This window comes from Aotus nancymaae, unplaced genomic scaffold (genome assembly GCF_030222135.1).
Source record: "Aotus nancymaae isolate 86718 unplaced genomic scaffold, 86718_ANA_hifiasm-v0.15.2.pri h1tg000040l, whole genome shotgun sequence".
Classification (NCBI taxonomy): Eukaryota; Metazoa; Chordata; class Mammalia; order Primates; family Aotidae; genus Aotus; species Aotus nancymaae.
Window position 1 is genome coordinate 119,166,552 of NW_026988454.1, and position 20,101 is coordinate 119,186,652.

A 20,101-nucleotide genomic window follows, 5' to 3' on the forward strand; every position below is an offset into this window, starting at 1 on the left:
CACTCCAGTCTGGGTGACAGAGTGAGACTCTTGTCTCAAAAATAAACAAACAAACCAGTTCAGAGTATGCATACTGCCTAAAGGCAAGGACTATGCCAAACCACTGTACGGAGTATCTAGTGCATAGCCATTTCATCTGGAGCCAGCGGTCCATACAAAGTTTTGGATTTACTGCCACCAATTTGTCAGTAAAATACTCTGACATCGGTCGGGTACGGTGGCTCATGCCTGTAATCCCAGCACTTTGGGAGGCTGAGGCGGGTTGATCACAAGGTCAGGAGTTTGCGACCAGCTTGGCCAACACGGTGAAACCCTGTCTCTACTAAAAATACAAAAATTAGCTGGGTGTGGTGGTGGGCGCCTGTAGTCCCAGCTACTCGGGAGGCGGAGGCAGGAGAATCGCTTGAACCCAGGAGGCGGAAGTTGCAGTGAGCTGAGATCGCGCCACTGCACTTCAGCCTGGCAACAGAGCTAGACTCTGCCTCAAAAAACCGAAAAAAACCCCAAACAAACAAACAAACAAAAACCTCTGACATTAGGGTATCCTTCTAACAATTTTTTTTTTTAAGAGACAGTGTCTCCCTGTGTGACCCAGGCTGGAGTGCAATGGTTATTTACAGGCATGATCATAGGACACTATACTCTCAAACTCCTGGGCTCAGGTGATTGTCTTGCTTTAGCCTTCTGAGTAGCTGGGACTACAGGTGTGTGCCCCTGCACCTGGCTTCCCTTCAGAAAATATTATTTAGTGTAAGTCACAACCTTAAACATGAACTGGGAAATTAGGTAAATAGGGAACAAGTCTGGTCTGTGATTAAAAACAATAACCTGCCTACCATCTGGGGGTGATGTGGCTCTTGCTCTTCTGGGGGGTGGTCATGGGAGGGTGCCTGGTATCAGAGTGGTGTCGTAGGGTTCCGGCCTGCTTACCTTTCCTCAAGTCTTCCTCAGTGGGCGTGGAGCCCTGGCACACGTGGTAGGAAAGCAGTCTCTGTACCGCATCACTTAGTGATTGGAAGTGACTTTTGTCCGGTGTCACAGTGTGGGCTTGGTCCCTCTGTAACTGCTGGAGAATGCTTTACAAGAGAAATGGCCAATGTCAATGTAGAGTCATGTTAGGAAGTCAAACCTAATCACATTTATTTGCATGCAAAGAAAATAAGATATACAGGAACAGTACGGCAGTTTTTTCTTCAGTTTTATATTTTTTATACCATAGCGGGTTGATAGCTCAGTTTAGCTCCACAGAGGACTCAAACTATGATCCTGTCCTCAAAAGCACAGGTTCCCACCAACCATTTATGCCATAAACCATGGCAGTGCCTGACCATTGGCCAACTAAGCTCATGCTAACATATCTGTTCTAAACATGGAAGTTTACCAAACCATGCTTTTCCTCAGAGACGCTTTGTTTCTGAAAAGACAAAGAACTATTCTCCTTAAGAAGAAAAGAGCAAACAGTAGAGGCTAAAACTACATTTGATATATTTATTAAGTTCTAATGAAAATAAAGTATAGAAAAATATTTTCAAAGTATTTTTTTTTTTTTTTGAGATAGGGTCTTGCTCTGTCACCCAGGCTAGCAGTGGCACAATCTCAGGTTCACTGCAACCTCCACCTCAGGACTCAAGCCATCCTCCCACCTCAGCCTCCTGAGTAGCTGGGACTACAGGCCTGTACCACCACGTCTGGCTAATTTTTGTATTTTACAGGGTCTCGCCATGTTGCCCAGGGTTCACTTGAACTCCTGGGATCAAGCAATCCTCCTCCCTTAGCCTCCCAAAGTGCTGAGATTACAGGCGTGAGCCACCATGCCCTGCCCCAAAGTATATTTTTAAAAAGGCTAATATGCTCATTATTATAATCTGACTTCCATAGTATATATACTGAAGGTTAGGGACCCAGAGAAATGTTCAAAATTGATTTGTCAGTAACTCACAAAGCTCCTTTAGTTAGCTGTTTTGCAGCAGGCCTTTTCTGTCCTCCCGAATGACTATCCACCTAAAGACAAAACATACCTCTTATTATTCCCTTTTGTAGAAAAACGAATATAGTTATACATAAAGGTTACTGTAATTCACATATTTTCAATTACCTATCAAGAACATATTCTAAGACTATAGAATGTGCCCTGCTGAAAATTAAAAAAAACCAACAACAGTGCACAGACTCCATAAAGCAAAGTTATACTGTAAGATTACAGAAAGCTGTATAATCAGTTCCTGAAAAGGACTCAGTTTGCACTTTAAAGCCTGAATCCCTAACTCCTCTCTAAATGCATGATCATCATTATCATAATAATCACTTTTTTTGTGTGACAGGGTCTTGCTCTGTCATTCAGGCTGGAGTGTGGTGGTACAATCTCAGCTCACTGCAACCTCTGCTTCCCAGGCTCAAGCGATCCTTCTACCTCAGCCTCCCAGATAGCTGGGACTACAGGTGTGCACCACCATGTCTGTTAATTTTTTTTGTATTTTTTGTAGAGTCGGAGTTTTGACATATTGCCCAGTCTTGTCTCGAACTCCTGGACTCAAGCCATCTGCCTACCTTGGCCTCTCCAAAAGTGTTGGGATTACAGGTGTGAGCCACTCCGTCAACCCATCGTTATATTTTTGAAATTCCACAAACATCTGAAAAGCCAGTAGATACTATCCAATCCATCTTCTCAGGGATAAGTACAGGATGTACACACTTTTAAGCTCCTGTTATGTATAGTCCAGGTGTGTGATCTAAAGGGGCATTTTTTACATCTTTTGTTATGCCTTATCTCAGAACCTTAGACTGTGTATTCTAGGCAGTCCCACACTGCAGCAAGTTTCAGTAAACTACTAATTGGTAGTCTGATGGAGAAGAAACTACGGTCTTATTAAATGTTTCCTTCCTTTTTAGACTACTAGTTTGAAATCTTTTAGGTTTAAAAGCCAAAGTTGAAGTTATCGAATGTGCCCTGAAAATATGTACATCTATCATGTATCAAACAAACAAACAAAAAAACTAGGCCAGGCACGGTTGCTTTAGCCTGTAATCCTAGCACTTTGGGAGGCTGAGGTGAGAGAATTGCTTAAGCCCAGCTTGGCCAATATGGCAAAACCTTTTCTCTAATAAAAATATAAAAAAATTAGCCAGGCATGGTGGTGTGTGCCTGGAGTCCCAGCTACTCAGGAGGCTGAGGTGGGAGGACTGCGTGAGCCCAGGTGATCAAGGCTTTAGTGAGCTGTGATCACACCACTGTGCTCCAGTCTGGGTGACAGGGGGAGATTCCAACTTAAAACAAAACAAAATAAAACAAAACAGAAAAACTAAAAGAAAAAACCGGATTAGGTGGGGCACAGTGGCTCATGCCTGTAATCTAAGCACTTCGGGAAGCCAAGGCAGGTGGATGGCTTGAGCTCATGAGTTTGAGACAGGTGTGAGCAATGTGGCAAAATCCTTTCTCTACAAAAAATACAAAAAAGTAGCTGCATGTTGTCCTAACCACCCAGGAGGCTGAGGCAGGAGGATCACCTGAACCTGGGAGGTTGAGGTTCCAGTGAGCTGTGATCATCCCACTGCATGCCAGCTTGGGTGACAGAGTGAGACTCTTGTCTCAAACAAAAAACAACGAGTTGGACTTAAAAAAATGTCAAAGTTGGGTCAAAAGACTGTAGGGACTGCCTGCTTCCTATACTTCTGGTTACTACTACAGAAAAAAAAGTCCCTCAGCATAGCTAAGAACAGATCCACTTTGAAACAATAGTGAATGATACCACCCAATAGTAAATGACATTTTTTGAGTGCCTAGTATGTACTAGCTGCTGGCATATTACTAATTCATGAGGAAATGGTGGATTAATGAAGCACTGTAAACATGTCACAAATAGAACAGACATTCATCTCAGAAACATAAACATTACAAGGCCCAGCCCACCAGGAAGGTCTTCAGTGACCACCCTGTTGTGGGCACACAGGGGACTGGGTGGACTGTGCACACAACACTAGCCAGCAACCACAAACATGACACAACTACATTTTCATTCAATTACGCTAAACATTAGGAAGAGGCCATGCCAATAGTTTTCTACCTGCACAGCTGGATGGCCAGGAGATGATCCAACTACTTTTTCCTGCTGTGGTGGTGCGGTTCCTAAGGATGCCGATATAACTTTGCTTCCAGAATCCTGTCCTATTAGAATACATAAGATAGTGTTCAAAAGAAATAGTAAACTGCGTCCATCATATAACCCTAGAGCCCAATGGGTACAGACTGCTGAGCATTCTGAAATGGGTTTCTTTATCATGGATGCTTGCTGTGAGGAAGGAGGGCAGGGTGCATTTATTTACAAGTGCTAAAGGAAGAAGTTATTAAAGCCTATTTAAGTAATAAATAAGTAAATAGTAATAGATAGAAGCTCTAAATGCTATAGTTTCAAGTTAGTTTTAGTCTGAAAAACAGGCCTCATGCCAGTAATCTGTCAGCGCTATAGAACCCCAATGTATAATTTAAGGAAAGGGAGGCCCAAAGAGCCAAAGAGGCAATTGACTGGGAATATTTAAATTTCTTTCTTTCTTGCATTTTTTTAAAGTACTAATTGGGTACTGCAGATGTTCAAAGCCTTAGGAAAAATGGAAGACATAGTCCATAATATTTTCAGTCTGGGTAGAGAATTCCAAATATGCATATAGAGAGCAACATGGAGATAATGGGGATAATTACAAAGTCACAAGCACTATAAAATACCTTTAAACATTTTTTTTTTCTGGGTCTTGTTCTGTCACCTAGGCAGGAGTGCAGTGGCATGATCTTGGCTTACTGCAATCTCCGCCTCCCAGGTTCAAGTGATTCTCCCACCTCAGCCTCCCGAGTAGCTGGGATTACAGGTGCGTGCTGCTGCACCCCAGCTAACTTTTGTACTTTTTGATACAGATAGGGTTCACCATGTTGGCCAGACTGGTCTCAAACTCCTGACCTCAAGTGATCCACCTGCCTCGGCCTCCCAAATGCTGGGATTACAGGTGTGAACCACCTCTCCCCGCCAAATACGGAATTAATTGTTTCTTTCTTTTTTTTTTCTTGATATGAAGTCTCACTCTGTTGCCCAGGCTGGAGTGCAGTGGTGTGACCTCGGCTCCCAGCAACCTCCATCTCCCGGGTTCAAGCGATTCTCCTGCCTCAGCCTCCCAAGTAGCTGGGACTACAGGCATACGCCACCATGCCCGGCTAATTTTTATATTTTTAGTATAGACAGGTTTCACTATGTTAGCCAGGCTGGTCTTGAACTCACGCCTTTGTGATCTGCCCACCTCAGCCTCCCAAAGTGCTGGGATTACAGGTGTGAGCCACCACACCCGGCCCAAATTCACTGTTTCTAAGAAGCATTTTTTTCCCCACATAATTTAATGTGTCATAATTTAGTTAGAAGTGCTTTTTTCTTTTCTTTTTGGTAGTATAAAAAATGATAGTATATCTTACAATTGATGCTATCTTAGAGTTGATGCAACATAGTATATTATCTGGGCGGAAAGGATACAGAAAAAAGGAATAATCAGAGTGGAGGCGAGATTAAGCCAGAAAGCTTTCTTGCAGAATGAGGGAGAAGAGTGGGAAGAGCGTCCCACGGGAGGGCAGGGACAAACTGAGGAAGCTCCTGACCTGGCAGTGCGGTGCTCAAGAGCCCAGGGATCTGTGCTTGCCTCAGGCCGTCTGTGGTCTTGGGAGCAGAAATGGGGGAAGTCTGATTCAGACATTTTTTCTGAGCCTGTGAAACATATGACCAAGATGAAAACATTAATTTCATTTCTAAAGCTCTAATAGATTATTTTAAGTACCAACCAAGCCTCTTCATGCCTCCCTAGTACCTTCAGGTTAGATTATAAACAAAATAAAAATTTAAAAATAGTATTTTCTTATTACATCAGGGGAATTGCAAAGTACATCCTTCAAAAATCTGCAGGCACACTGAATTTTCCTGATGCCATTCAGTAGGGATGCTGAGTTGATGCCAGCTAGTTTCTTGCTCCTGGGACTGCTGTGTTTGTGGTGCCCAGATGAAAAGGCTGCAGCTGGGAATTTCTAACCCCAGTAATCTTTTTTTTTTTTTTTTTTTTTTTTTGAGACAGAGTCTCACTCTGTCACCCAGGCTAGAGTGCAGTGGAACGATCTCTTGGCAACCTCTGCCGCCTGGGTTCAAGCAATTCTCCTGCCTCAGCCTCTCAAGTAGGTGGGATTATAGGCGCCTGCCACCATATCTGACTAATTTTTGTAGAGATGGGGTTTCACCATCTTGGCCAGGCTGGTCTTGAACTCCTGACCTTGTGATCTACCCTCCTCAGCCTCCCAAAGTGCCAGGATTACAAGTGTAAGCCACTGTGCCCAGCCAATGCCTGGCTAATTTTTAAATTTTTTTTGTAGAGACAAGGTCTTCCTGTGTTGCCCAGGCTGGTCTTGAACTCCTGGGCTCAAGCGATCCTCCTACCTCGGCCTCCCAAAGTGCTGGAATTACAGGCGTGAGCCTCCATACCCAGCCCCTTTCCTTGGAAGTAGAATAACCACTCTAACTGTTACACTGCAGGGCAGGCATTGGGGGTGGTGTGAATGCGGCCAAGGTGGCTGTGATCAGTATCCACTAAGGGACCTGTTTTGCCTCCCACATTGGAATCCCCTTCATGTACTAGGCCCGTGTGTTTAGAAAGCTCTGCTGCTTGGGACTACAGCATCTGTAGAAGTTTATTAGTGAACTGGTCATTCCTAGTCCTTTCATTATGAGAATAAGACTTTTATCTGTCTGGTTCACTGCCACATCCCTGGCACCAGAACAGGGCCTGACACCGCAGTGAGCACATAATAAATAGTTGTTAAATAAAAATAAGTGAATGCTAGCCTGGGCAACATGGTGAAACCCCGTCTCTACTAATAAAATACAAAAATTAGCAGGGCATGGTGGCGCACGCCTGTAATCCTAGCTACTCAGGAGGCTGAGGCAGGAGAATCTCTTGAACCTGGGAGGCGGAGGTTGTAGGGAGCTGAGATCATGCCACTGCACTCCAGCTGGAGTGACAGAGAGACTTTGTCAAAAAAAAAAAAAGAAAAAAAGAAAAAAAGTCTGCCTAGCAGTTCTTCTCTGGGAATTGCCCATTGCCACAGAAACAAGCTGGGGGCCAGCAAGGTTGGAAAGTGCACGAAGGACTTCCGATTTCTGTCCAACATGTAAGGAGGTTAGAAGTCTTTATTCTTTTATTCTTTTTTTTTTTTTTTTGAGACTGAGTCTTGCTCTTGTTGCCCAGGCTGGAGTGCAGTGGCACAATCTCAGCTCACTGCAACCTCCGCCTCCTGGGTTCAAGCGATTCTCCTGCTTCAGCCTCCTAAGTAGCTGTTATTATAGGTACCTACCACCACACCTGGCTAATTTTTGTATTTTTAGTAGAGACGGGGTTTTGCAATGTTGGCCAGGCTGGTCTTGAACTCCTGACCTCAGGTGATTCACCAGCCCCGGCCTCCCAAAGTGCTGGGATTACAGGCATGAGCCAGTGCGTCAGCCTAGAAGTCTTTATTCTAACAAGTAAAAAGCTGAACAAATGGAAAAACAGTAACTCTTTTTAGATCTGTCAGAGAAATCCGGTCACAGGGCAAAACCACTGCCGCTAAAATTGGAGGGACAGACAGGTAGACACAGAGACTCATAATTTACCAGACTAGAAACCTGTGAACACACATTTCCTCAGGAATCTGTATTGGGCTAGGAAAACCTTGATGAGCTGCAGGAGGCTCAGTGTGACCTGCCTGAGAGAGATAAAACTCCAAGGGGACCCTGTCATGGGGGGTCCTCACACTTTTGTGAGTTTTACTTTCAGGAACTCTACTAGGTACTCACAAAGAATATCAGAGAATAATCACCTCATGCTTCTGGGATGGAGAAGGAAAAGGAACCATTTTGAAATATGCTAGAGTATTCTTAACACCAATTGCCTTAGGAGAAACATTTTTTTTTTAGACGGAGTCTTGCTCTGTTGCCCAGGCTGGAGTGCAGTGGCAAAATGTTAGCTCACTGTAACCTCCACCTCCCAGGTTCAAGCGATTCTCCAGCCTCAGTCTCCCAAGTAGCTGGGACTACAGGGGCATGCCACCTCATTTAGCCAATTGTTTTGTATTTTTAGTAGAGACGGGGTTTCACCATGTTGGCCAGGCTGGTCTCGAACTCTTGACCTCAGGTGATCTGCCCACCTCAGCCTCCCAAAGTGCTGGGATTACAGGCATGAGCCACCCTGCCTGGCCAGAGGAAACTATTTTACCAGAGCCTAACCTGCTGGTGTTTTATCAGAGCCTCATCTACCTGGGAGAAGGGAAATATCTAATTCCAGACCTCTCTAGCCATCCTGTTCCAGCTAAGGTCGAGGATGGGAGTGGTGGAAACTGAGAAACATTAGTGAATTGTATAGTCCAGGGTCCAGGGACATAGGTTTACTAAAAGACTGAGACCTAGTCATAGACTATTGAAAGCTTCCGCTGCCCCATACCTTACCATCACTAAAGGCCTGTTTACTGCATGCAGTTCCTTTTACCCAGTATAGCACGTCCATCTTTCAACAAAAAATTACAAGGCACATTAAAAGGCAAAAAGCAGGCCTGGCGTGGTGGCTCACGCCTGTAATCCCAGCACTTTGGGAGGGTGAGGCGGGCGGGCTGCTTGAGGTTAGGAGTTCAAGACCGCCTGACCAAGATGGTGAAACTTGGTCTCTACTAAAAATACAAAAATTAGCCAGGCGTGGTGGGTAGTCCTAGCTACTTGGGAGGCTAAGGCAGGAGAATCGCTGGAACCCGGGAGGCAGAGGTTGCCGTAAGCCGAGATCATGCCACTGCACTCCAGCCTGAGTGATAAAGTGAGACTCCATCTCACAACAACAAAAAAAAGAAAAGGCAAAAAGCACAGTTTGAAGAGCCTGAACAAGCATCAGAACTAGAGTCACATATGACAGGAATGTTGCAATGACCAGAACAGGAATTTTTAAAAACTATGATTAATATGCTAAGGGCTTTAATGTAAAAAGTAGACAACATGCAGGAATGTAGGCAGAGAGATAGAAATTCTAAGAAAATACAAAAGAATTGCTAGAGACCACATTTTTTTTGGGTAAGGATTGTAGCAGAAACACTGTAACAGAAATGAAGAATGCCTTTATGGGCTCATTAGTAGGCTGCAGATGGCTGAAGAAAGAATCTCTAAATCTTGAGGCTATGTCAATAGAAACTTCTAAAACTGAAAAGAAAAAATAAAAGACTGAGAAAAACAAAACAGAAAGCTCAAGAACCATGGGACAACTACAAAATGCATAATATATGAATAATGTGAAAATCAGAGGGAGAAGAAAAGAGAGAAGGGAACGGAAGCAATATTTGAAGCAACAGGGACTGAGAATTTTCCTAAATTAATGTCAGACAGTAAGCATATCACAGATCCAGGAAGCTCAGGGAACACCAAGCAGGATAAATACCAAAACAAACAAACAAAACCCAAAAAACAAAACAAAAAAACCCCCAAAAACCCCTATAACCAGGCATATCATATTCAAACTTCAGAAAATTAAAGAGAAAAAAAAATCTTGAAAGAAGCCAGGGGATAAAACGTCTTACCAATAGAGGGGCAAAGATAAGAATGACATTGTACTTCTCAGAAACTATGTAAGCAAGAAGAAAGTGAAGTGAAACATTTAAGTATTGAGAGAAAAAAAGCCACCAACCTAGGATTCTATAACCTGTGAACTATCCAATAGTGAAGGAGAAATAAAAATTTTCTCAGACAAACAAAAATTGAGGGAATTTGTTGTCAACAGACCTGCCTCACAAGAAATGTTAAAAGAAGTTCTTTGCAGAGAGGGAAAATGGTGTAAGTCAGAAACTCTGATCTACATAAAGAAAGGAAGTGCATCAAAGAATGAGTAAGTGAAGGCAGAATAAAAACTTACTTTTCTTATTTATTTATTTAACAAGGTCTCACTCTGTTGCCCAGGTTTGAGTGCAGTGGTGATATCATAGCTCACCACAGGCTTGACCTTCTGGGCTCCTACTTTAGCCTCTCAAGTAGCTAAGGCTACAGGTGTTCACCACCATGCCCAGCTAATTTTTATTTTTAAATTTTTTTGTAGCGACAGGGTCTCATTATGTTGCCCAGGCTAGTCTTGAACTTTTGGCCTCAAGCACTCCTTCTGCCTCAGCTTCCCAAAGTGCTGGGATTATAGGCATTAACCACTACATCCAGCCTCTTTCTTATTCTTAATCGATCTAAGAGATAACCACTGGTTCAAAATAATAATAGCAACAATGTATTTGATTATATATGCTTATGTGTAAGTTGAACAAAGGACAGGAGGGAATAATAATATTCTGTTATTATAAGATGTCTGTACTACCTATAAAATAGTATAGTGATATTTGAAAGTGGACTTGCAGGCCGGGCACAGTGGCTCACGCCTGTAATCCCAGCATTCTGGGATTACAAAAAACAAAACAAAATGAAACAAAACAAACAAAACAATATCAAAACCAAAAGCCGAAGGATACCAAACAGTCTTTATCCTCTGAAAGTTTACCATCCAGGAAACACACAGGCTCACAGAAATATGACTGATCAATGTGTAATAATTATGGTGCCCAGCCTCAACTGGAATCCAACCCTACACCTGTCCAGCAATCTTTTCTTTCCCTTAGTCAGCTCTTTTGAATGCTATTTCATTATAAGCAAACCTATAAGCCAGATGAGAACTTTCTACCACCAAAGCTACAATCTTACCTTTTCCTACCTTTTCTTGTTACAAGAGAAGAGGTGTCCCTCCTCTGGCTACAAAGAATCCTACCAATGCTCTAGAATGAATGTCTTTCTCCTTCTCATCAGCTGTGAAAAAAGCTCATCTTTCCTATTTTACAAAAATAATTCCCTTAATCCCACACATCCTCATAGCTATTGCTCTTCAGCTGCCTTTATTTGCCTGACAGCCGCCTATGCTGGTGAGCATACCTCCTGCTCTCTTCTCAGGATGTTGCAATCTGGTTTCTGCACCTACTGCTCCACAGAACAAGTCATACCAACCAGCAGCCTCCCCGCTGTTAAATCTACCAGAACGCCCACTCCTGACCTTCGTTCTCAGTAGTGCATCACTCTGTGGATCTTCTTTTCTGCCTGCAACATCCTCCTTTCTTAGCCTAAATGTCGAGGTGCTGTGGGGCTCTCTTCTGGCTGTTTTCTTCTCTATATGCTCTCCTCAGTCCATTTCCTCCACTCCCACTGCTTCAATCGAAATTTATATGCTGAGCAATCCCATTTCAGCTCATATTTCAGTGTCAAGCTTCAGCATATATATAGTCATGTATCAGATAATTTGGTTCTCCTACAGGTACCTCACACTTGACAAACATACCCTAAACTAAACTCGGTAACTTCCCTTCAAATCAAAATCTCTCCCCATTTCTCTAACTCAGTGAACCTGTGTGTCACTGTCAGAAACCTGTAAGTCACCCTTATTCTTCCACTATGGCCAGTCAGTACAGGTTCTATCTAATCTAGTTGTCTCAAATCCATTCATGTCTCACCATCTTTGCTGCCACTGGGCTAGTGTAGGTCTACTTCATGCTTAGATGACAATACTGGCTATTAACATGGCACCCAAGGCCCGCATGGTTTGGTCCCAGCTCACCTTTCCCACCTAACACCCTCCTTGCCTCACCCGAATGTGTTTTCCTTTTCCCACAGCACCATGGCGTCTTTTTTCTCCAGGCTCTGCACTTGCTGTTTCTATTTCATGGAACAGTCTTACCCAGATCCCCTCTGCCTGAATAACTCTCAAAGAACACCATCTTACGGAAATCTTCCCTGACCATTCCAACCGGGTTAGAGGCTCCTTTTCAGAGCCTGCACTCTGGACTACTCCTAGCAGCACACTTAAAATACTGTGTTGTGACTGCTGGCTTATATGTCTGTCTGGGATATATTGTTATATGTCTGGGACTGGCATGAGGTAGGTAATACTGTTGGATAAGTGAATCTATGAAGAAAACATTTAACAAAGTAAGTGGTTATGTAACTAAGCAGGCTGCACAAATAAAAAGTGGAATAGGCAGAACGAGATCAGAGAAGGGACTAAAAGCTTCATTTTTTCTGGTGGAGGGGGGGCTTTGGGTGAAGCCCTGAAGGAGAGGAAGAATTTAAAGAGGAAAGGAAAGGATGTTCAATGCATACCCATCAGTAAAGGGCTGAACATACAATGAGTCTGGCCTATTCCCGGGAACGACAGGGGACCAGCCTGGTGGAAGTGGAGGTTTCTGACTAGAGAATCTTGACTGCTAGGTCGGAGATGTGTGCTTTCTCCTGTAGGAATGATAAGCTCCCTGATGATTTGGTTCAAATGTTTTAGGAGGATTAATGTGTGGAAATCTGCTTTCTTTAGGAAGAGGCCGAAGGCAGATTAATCACCTAGACAATTGTTGCACCTGTCTAATTAGGAGGCGTTAGGGTTGCAGTGGGCTTTGGAAATCAGGTAGCACAGTGCTTCTCTATCCTGTCTGCACTTTAAAATCACTTGGGGAGCTTTTGAAAAATGCTGATGCCTAAAGCCATTTCTCCAGACTGTTTAAGTCAGAATTTATGTGGTAAGGCTCAGGCATCCATAGTTTTAAAAAGCTCCCCAGGTAATTCTATTGCACAGCTAGAGTTCCTCATTTTAGAAAAGACAAACCGAGGGCTCAGAGAGTTTAAGATACAAGCTTAGCTCAGAAACTGCTCACTGGCAGAGTGGGACCTATGACTGAGCTGGGACTGCTGAGACACCTCTTGTTTTTCCATTATATTCCAGTCTCTCTTAAAGTCCACCTTAGGAAAAGTAGAAAAGGAGAAAAATGGGAAGCAGTGTGGTATGGATAACTAGTAGGTAAAGTTCGCCTTTATGAGTAATTTGTCCGAGTTGAACCCCATCTTCTCTGCTGTGATGTGGGAACAATAGTGCTACGTGTAGTCCAAGGTAATTAGAAATAGTGTGTGGAGCCCCAGCACCATCCTTGTTGTTAACAATATGATTAGAGGCCGGGCGCGGTGGCTCACGCCTATAATCCCAGCACTTTGGGAGGCCGAGGCAGGTGGATCACGAGGTCAAGAGATCAAGACCATCCTGGTCACATGGTGAAACCCTGTATCTACTAAAAATACAAAAATTAGCTGGGCATGGTGGCGCGTGCCTGTTATCCCAGCTACTCGGGAGGCTGACGCAGGAGAATTGCCTGAACCCAGGAGGCGGAGGTTGCGGTGAGCCGAGATCACGCCATTGCACTCCAGCCTGGGTAATGAGCGGAAACTCCGACTCAAAAAAAAAAAAAAACAATATGATTAGTATTTTTTATTGTTATTGGAGAGAATGGATAGAGATATTTTCAAATTATTTACTGGATTTGATAATTCATTAAAGGCATAGAAGGAGAGGAAGAAAACAAGAACATCTAGACTTTTAAGTCCAGACGTCTGAAAATACAATGGTTCCATATAACATGGGCAGGCTGAACTACAGTGGGGAGAGGGAAGTAGGGAGGGGCAGAGTGGAACTGGAAACTTCAGTAAAAATTCAGAGTGATCTGCCAGGCGTGGTGGCTCATGCCTGTAATCCCAGCACTTTGGGAGGCTGAGGTGGGTGGATCACAGAGTGAGACTCCATCTCAAAAAAAAAAAAAAAAATTCAGAGTGATGATTCAGGCACTCTCACATCCAAAGCATGGTAGTTACTACAGGTGACATGAGCTCAGCTGTTCTCAATAATTTTTTTTTTTTTAGATGGAGTCTCGCTCTGATGCTTAGGCTGGAGCTCAGTGGCATGATCTTGGCCCACCGCGACTTTCGCCTCCTGGGTTCAAGCGATTTTTGTGCCTCAGCCTCCCGAGTAGCTGGGATTACAGGTGTGCCCCACCACACCTGGCTAATTTTTGTATTTTAGTAGAGACGGAGTTTCACCACGTTGGCCAGGCTGGTCTTAAACTCCTGACCTCAAGTGATCCACCTGCCTCAGCCTCTCAAAGTGTTGGGATTACAGGTATGAGCCACTGTGCCCAGCTTGCTCTCAATACATTTTGAATCTATGAAATCCTTTAATGATCCAAAGAGATTTGGGGACAGGTGTGGTCTCTACTAAAAATACAAAAATTAGCCAGGTGTGGTGGCAGGCACTTGTAATCCCAGCTACTAGCGGGGGCTGAGGCAGGAGAATTGCTTGAACCAGGAGGTGGAGGTTGTAAGCCGAGATTGCACCACTGCACTCCAGCCTGGGCAGCAAGGCAAAACTCCATCTCAAAAAACAAAAACAGAACAAAAATAAAGAGATTTGTCTGAGTGTTGTGGCTTGTGCGTGTAATCCCACCTATTTTGAAAGGCTGAGATAGGAGGATCACTTGAGCCCAGGAGTTCAGCTTGGGCAACATAGCAAGACCTCATCTCTAATAAATAAATAATGGAGAGATTTGAACCTAAACTAATTTGTTTACCTTTGTTTGATAGATTACTTTAAATTGTCTCTTTAATAACTGACTTTTGAATTTTAACCCATTTATAAGAAAGTATAAATCCTATAAATTACTCTCTGCACTAAGAGACTTAGTTCACAGATTCCTTCGAGAATGGCTGATTCCAGGTTTGAGGCAAGGTAACCTAAGGCAGTCTACAGTGTCTTGTGCCACAAAGCAAGGAAGTGTTCAGAGGAAGTAAAGACATGTCAAAAGTATAGGATCCAGCGCAAACAGGCTTCCATTGATCAAATTTGGGACAATTTAAGCATCAAAAAGAATGAGGAAAGCAATAAATTACAATATATTAACTATGGAAAGAATACATTAAATACAGAAAGAATACATGATCTCTTAGATATATGTGCTAAAATATGACAGATGAACTGATATGATGGGTGAGCTTCAAAATAATACCAGGCAGGGGCAGAGGGGTTGAGGGTGTGGATGAAACAAGAGTAGCCACGAGTGCTAAGTACTCAAGCTGAGTGAGTATGGGGGCTCGTGACAGTGCTTTGTCTACTTTTGTTCATGTTTAAAATTTCTCATAATAAAAAGTTCTAAAAAACACACAAAAAATCCTGGGCTGGGCCTGGTAGATCACATCTGTAATCCCAGCACTTTGGAAGGCTGCGGCGGGAAGATCGCTTGAGCCCAGGAGTTTGAGCCAGCCTGGGTAACATAGCAAGACCCCTACTGTATTTTTTAAAATAATAATAAAAATAATAAATCATAACAACAATAATGAAACCTATGAGTTCACAGTGTTATTTAAAAAAAAAATAGGAAAGAGTGGAAGAAAAAGCTCTTTTTTTCCTCTCAAAGTATATGAGTCTCTCTCTGTTGCCCAGGCTGGAGTGTAGTGGCACAATCTCAGCTCACTGCAACCTCTGCCTCCCAGGTTCATGTGATTCTTCTGCCTCAGCCTCCCGAGTAGCTGGGACTACAGGCATGTGCCACCACATCTGGCTAATTTTTGTAATTTTAGTAGAGGAGGGACTTCAGTTTATCCATTATTTATTTTTTTGAGTCTTGCTCTGTCACCCAGGCTGAAGTGTAGTGGCACAACCTCAGCTCACTGCAACCTCCGCCTCCCAAGTTAAAGTGATTCTCTTACCTCAGCATCCCGAGTAGCTGGGATTACAGGCATGCACCACTATGCCCGGCTAATTTTTGTATTTTTAGTAGAGATGGGGTTTCACCATGTTGGCCAAGCTGGTCTCGAACTCCTGACCTCAAATGATCTGCCTGCCTTGGCCTCCCAAAATGCAGAGATTACAGGTGTGAGCCACTGGGCCCACCAAAAACCCTCTTTTTTCTGGAAAAATCCAGGGCAATAAATATAGATAGGATACTACAATTATAAAATCATTTTGTGACTACCAATATAATATCCAGGTGAGGGGCATCAAAGGGTGAGAGGCCAAGAAACAGAATAGTCACGTGGCTTCAAAGCACTATTCTAGAGATCGTATCTTCTTTATGAAGGGAACAAGACACCTTTGAGAACTGTGCGGAGAAATCTGGGAGAGGCCACTTAACCAAGTGCCCACATTCAGCATCACCATGAATGGGACAAACCAACATGTGTCTTGCCCAAACTGTTTAGTCTGATGAAGTCGACTCATGAGGAAACATGATTCCAGTCAGACAAGTCCTGTCAGACAGGGACACTCTCGAAGACAACTGATCAGGGTTGTTACAGACTAAAGAGATGTGACAACTAAATGAAATCAGTGCTGTCTGGATTCTAACATGAAAAACTGTTGTTTTTGGTGTTAGTGGGCCAACTGGAAGAAGTTTGATGTAATTGTATTAAAAGGTCCTTGTTCCTAGCAGACATCTGCTGAAGAATTTAGGGGTAAAACGCTGTGATGTTCACAGAGTACTTTCAAATGGTTAAGAGAAAAAAAGTATATGAGTAAAGTATAGATGTGTGTGTGCATACACATAGAGAGACTACAAACACTGAGCACCAATAAAGCAAATACTGCAAAACGTAAATGACTGGTGATACCACCTGAATGTATTCACTGTACTCTTCCAACTTGTTCATGAGTTTTAAAGTTTTCCCAGTACAAAAGTGACGTAGGAACTTAGGCTCACACCCTAAGAAGCTGGTTTCACTGGTTGCATGACAGCAAGTGGGTGACTGCGGAATGAGACTAGGAGACAAACTCTTCACTGTAATATACATCTTTCTGTACCATTTGATTTTTTTTTTTTTCGAGATGGAATCTCACTCCCTCACCTAGGCTGGAGTGCAGTCGCGCGATCTCGGCTCACTGCAGCCTCTACCTCCCGGGTTCAAGCAATTCTACTGTCTCGGCCTCCCGAGTAGCTGGGACTACAGGCACCTGCCTCACCCCCAGCTGATTTTTGTATTTTTAGTAGAGCTGGGGTTTCACCATGTTGGCCAGGCTGGTCTAGAACTCCCAACCTCAAGTGATCCACCCACCTCGGCCTCCCAAAGTGCTGGGATTACAGGCATGAGCCACAGTGCCCAGCCCCATTTGATTTTTTTAAACCAAGTTAATGTATTATCTATATTAAAAACAATATTATATTTATATCTAAAAACATAATCTCTAACATTAACCCTTTATACTATCAAAACCTTCTGAATTACATTTCCATAAATATACAAACACCAAAGGCCTTTGATAATGATATTTTTGTTCATTTTAACATTCCATAAAGTGATTTATATAGAAATATCACACAGAAAAAAAGAACAAAAATTAAAAAAAGAAAAAAAAGAAATATTACATAGAAAGGCTGGCCTGTAACCCCAGCACTTTGGGAGTCCAAGACAGGCAGATCACCTGAGGTCAGAAGTTCGAGATCAGCCTGGCCAACATGGTGAAACCCCATCTCTACTAAAAATATAAAAAAATTAGTTGGGCATGGTGGTGCATGCTGTAGTCCCAGCTACTCGGGAGGCTGAGGTAGGAGAGTTGCTTGAACCCAGGAGGCGTAGGTTGCAGTGAGCCGAGATTGTGCCATTGCACTCTAGCCTGGGCGACAGAGCTAGATTCCATCTCAAAAAAAAAAAAAAGAAAAAGAAATACATATTACATAGAAACTATACAGAAAAGAATTGCTGTGTTTCTGGGTGTCCTGGGAATTTAAATGGTAGCTGACCTAAATACTACTCTTTCAACTCATTCTGCATCCAAGGATATGTCCCTTAATTTTAATAAACCTGGGTTTCACTTGTTCCTGAAAACTTACAGCAGAAGCACACTTGAAATAATGCAACTGACCTAGTTCCCAATGCTTTTTGGCATAAAAGGTCAGCTGCTTTAAAGCTGCTAGTGTAGGGTTTTTTTTTGTTTCGTTTTGTTTTTGAGACAGAGTCTCACTCTATTGCCAGGCTGGAGTGCAGTGGTGCGATCCTGGCTCACTGCAACTTCCATTTTCCAGTTTCAAGCAATTCTCCTACCTCAGCCTCCCAAGTAGCTGGGACTACAGGCACGCACTACCAAACCTGGCTAATTTTTTTTTGTATTTTTAGTAGAAACGGAGTTTCACCATGTTGGCCAGGATGGTCTACGATCTCTTGACCTCGTGATCCACCCAACTTGGCCTCCCAAAATGCAGGGATTACAGGCGTGAGCCACCGTGCCCGGCCTTAGTGTAGGCTTCTTTTTACCTTTGAGTAACTGAAACTTTTGGGAGTCAGAGAGAAAGAGGTGTTCCCCCAACCCACTTTGAAGCATTATTTATTATACAGCAAAGGAAATGACCATGCTATGGATGATTGTTTAATTAATTATAATAAAAATAAAGCAGATCAATACATACATTATATAAAATAATCCTCAAGTTCTATAAAGAAGTGAAAACGTCTATGGTGTGCTGCAGATAAGTATGTATATGCACTATGTGTGCCTGTCTATGCAGAGGATAGCTCTGGGGGAATAGAAAGAACCTACGGTGAGGCTTCTGGAAGGAAACTGGAGGTTGAGGAAAGGCTTGCTTTTCACTCTGAACTACTCTGGAACTGTTTTACATTCTTACTAATTAATTGCATGCTTTTTGTTTGTTTATGTTTGTTTGTTTTCTGAGACAGGGTCTTGCTCTGTCACCCAGGCAGTAGTGCAGTGGTGCGATCACCGTCACTGCAGCTTTGACCTTCCTGGAGTCAGATGATCCACCTCAGCCTCCCAAGTAGCTGGGACTACACGTGCACACTACCATGACCACTTAATATTTGTATTTTTTTAGAGACAGGGATTCATCATGCTACCCAGGCTGGTCTAGAGCTCCTGAGCTCAAGCAATCTGCCCCGCTTGCTTGCTGGGAAGTGCTGCGATTACAGGCATGAGCTACTGCAACCAGCCCCAAGTAACTTTTGAACACAGTATGTTGACTGTAAACTCTTAGGCTAAAGACAGAACTGTAAACCAATACTAAAGTTTAATTAGTAGGTTTGTTTTAACAATGGTGAAAAACATGGATTAGCAATTGTAAGACTATTTTCTGTATGTTCTAGGATTGAACAAATAAGTAAATGTATTGTGGGGCTGGCTTTCTCACTGTTAGAAAAGGGAGGTACAGGCTGGGTGCAGTGAATCCCAGCACTTTGGGAGGCTGAGGCGGGTGGATCACCAGAGGTCAGGAGTTTGAGACTGGCCTTGCCAACATGGTAAAACCCTACTAAAAATATAAAAATTAACCAGGTGTGGTGGCGCATGCCTGTAATCCCAGCTACTTGGGAGGCTGAGGCAGGACAATCACTTGAACTTGGGAGGCGGAGGTTGCAGTGAGCCAAGATCACTCCATTACATTCCATTCCAGGTGACAGAGTGAGACTCTGACTCAAAAAAAAAAAAAAGGCGTTACAAATATGGAAAAGAGAGAGGCTTGGATGAATTCTGTAGTCATGGATTAAAATTGGAATTATCAACATGAACTCATAGCTTTTAATATAGATTCATAGAAATGTAAATAGCTATAAGTATTGGGTGTATAAATATACATATTTCCCAGCTGAGATGACCTTAGTAGCAATGAACACACATAATGCTCAGATCTTGGTTTCTAAATATTGTTCTCCACCAGAAGGAGTAAGTCTTCTTAAAAAAATAGTTGATGCTAGGGCAGGAGCAGGAAAATTAAAAGATAAATAGAGAATATTTGTTTTGCCAGAAATTGAAGGAAGTGCTCAAAGCATGAGGGAAACATGTCAGAAGGATGAGCAGCCAATTTGGAGGGGCACCCACTTGCCAAATGTGGGTAGATTTGAGCATTAAAATAAATTATTATAACAGTTTATAACCCACTGACTACAATAATAATCTAGGAATTCATACATTAACAAACAAAAAATAAAGGGAAGAAAAGGAATACCTCTTCCTTAGAGTAGAATGCCAACAGTAAGTATAGAACAAATGAAGGAAGATATTAGAAAGTATCTATTTGGAGGCCATTCATAGTAATAGCTCTGTAATAACTTATTCAATCAGGAATCACCAATGGAAACTTAAACGATCATATGCAAGTTTGATAAGAAACTGGATATCTACAGAGTTTCAAATTATCTTGTGGAAGATTCTAATTAATGACAAAAGGAAAAACAGTGGAGAAACCTGA

General features: G+C 42.8%; 1 protein-coding gene across 4 annotated transcripts in view; it reads right to left on the bottom strand.

Annotated features, from left to right (window-relative positions):
* Nucleotides 1-20,101, bottom strand: part of BICRAL (BICRA like chromatin remodeling complex associated protein) — an 82,095-nt gene that overhangs the window by 10,242 nt on the left and 51,752 nt on the right. For all 4 annotated transcript variants that reach the window (XM_021676089.2, XM_021676090.2, XM_012448667.3 and 1 more), the window contains 4 exons: nt 5,630-5,735; nt 4,062-4,162; nt 1,940-2,001; nt 931-1,076 (listed from right to left, as the gene is read on the bottom strand). In XM_021676089.2, coding sequence (XP_021531764.1) covers nt 931-1,076; nt 1,940-2,001; nt 4,062-4,162; nt 5,630-5,735 — 415 coding nt within the window. The remainder of the gene's footprint in view (nt 1-930; nt 1,077-1,939; nt 2,002-4,061; nt 4,163-5,629; nt 5,736-20,101) is intronic.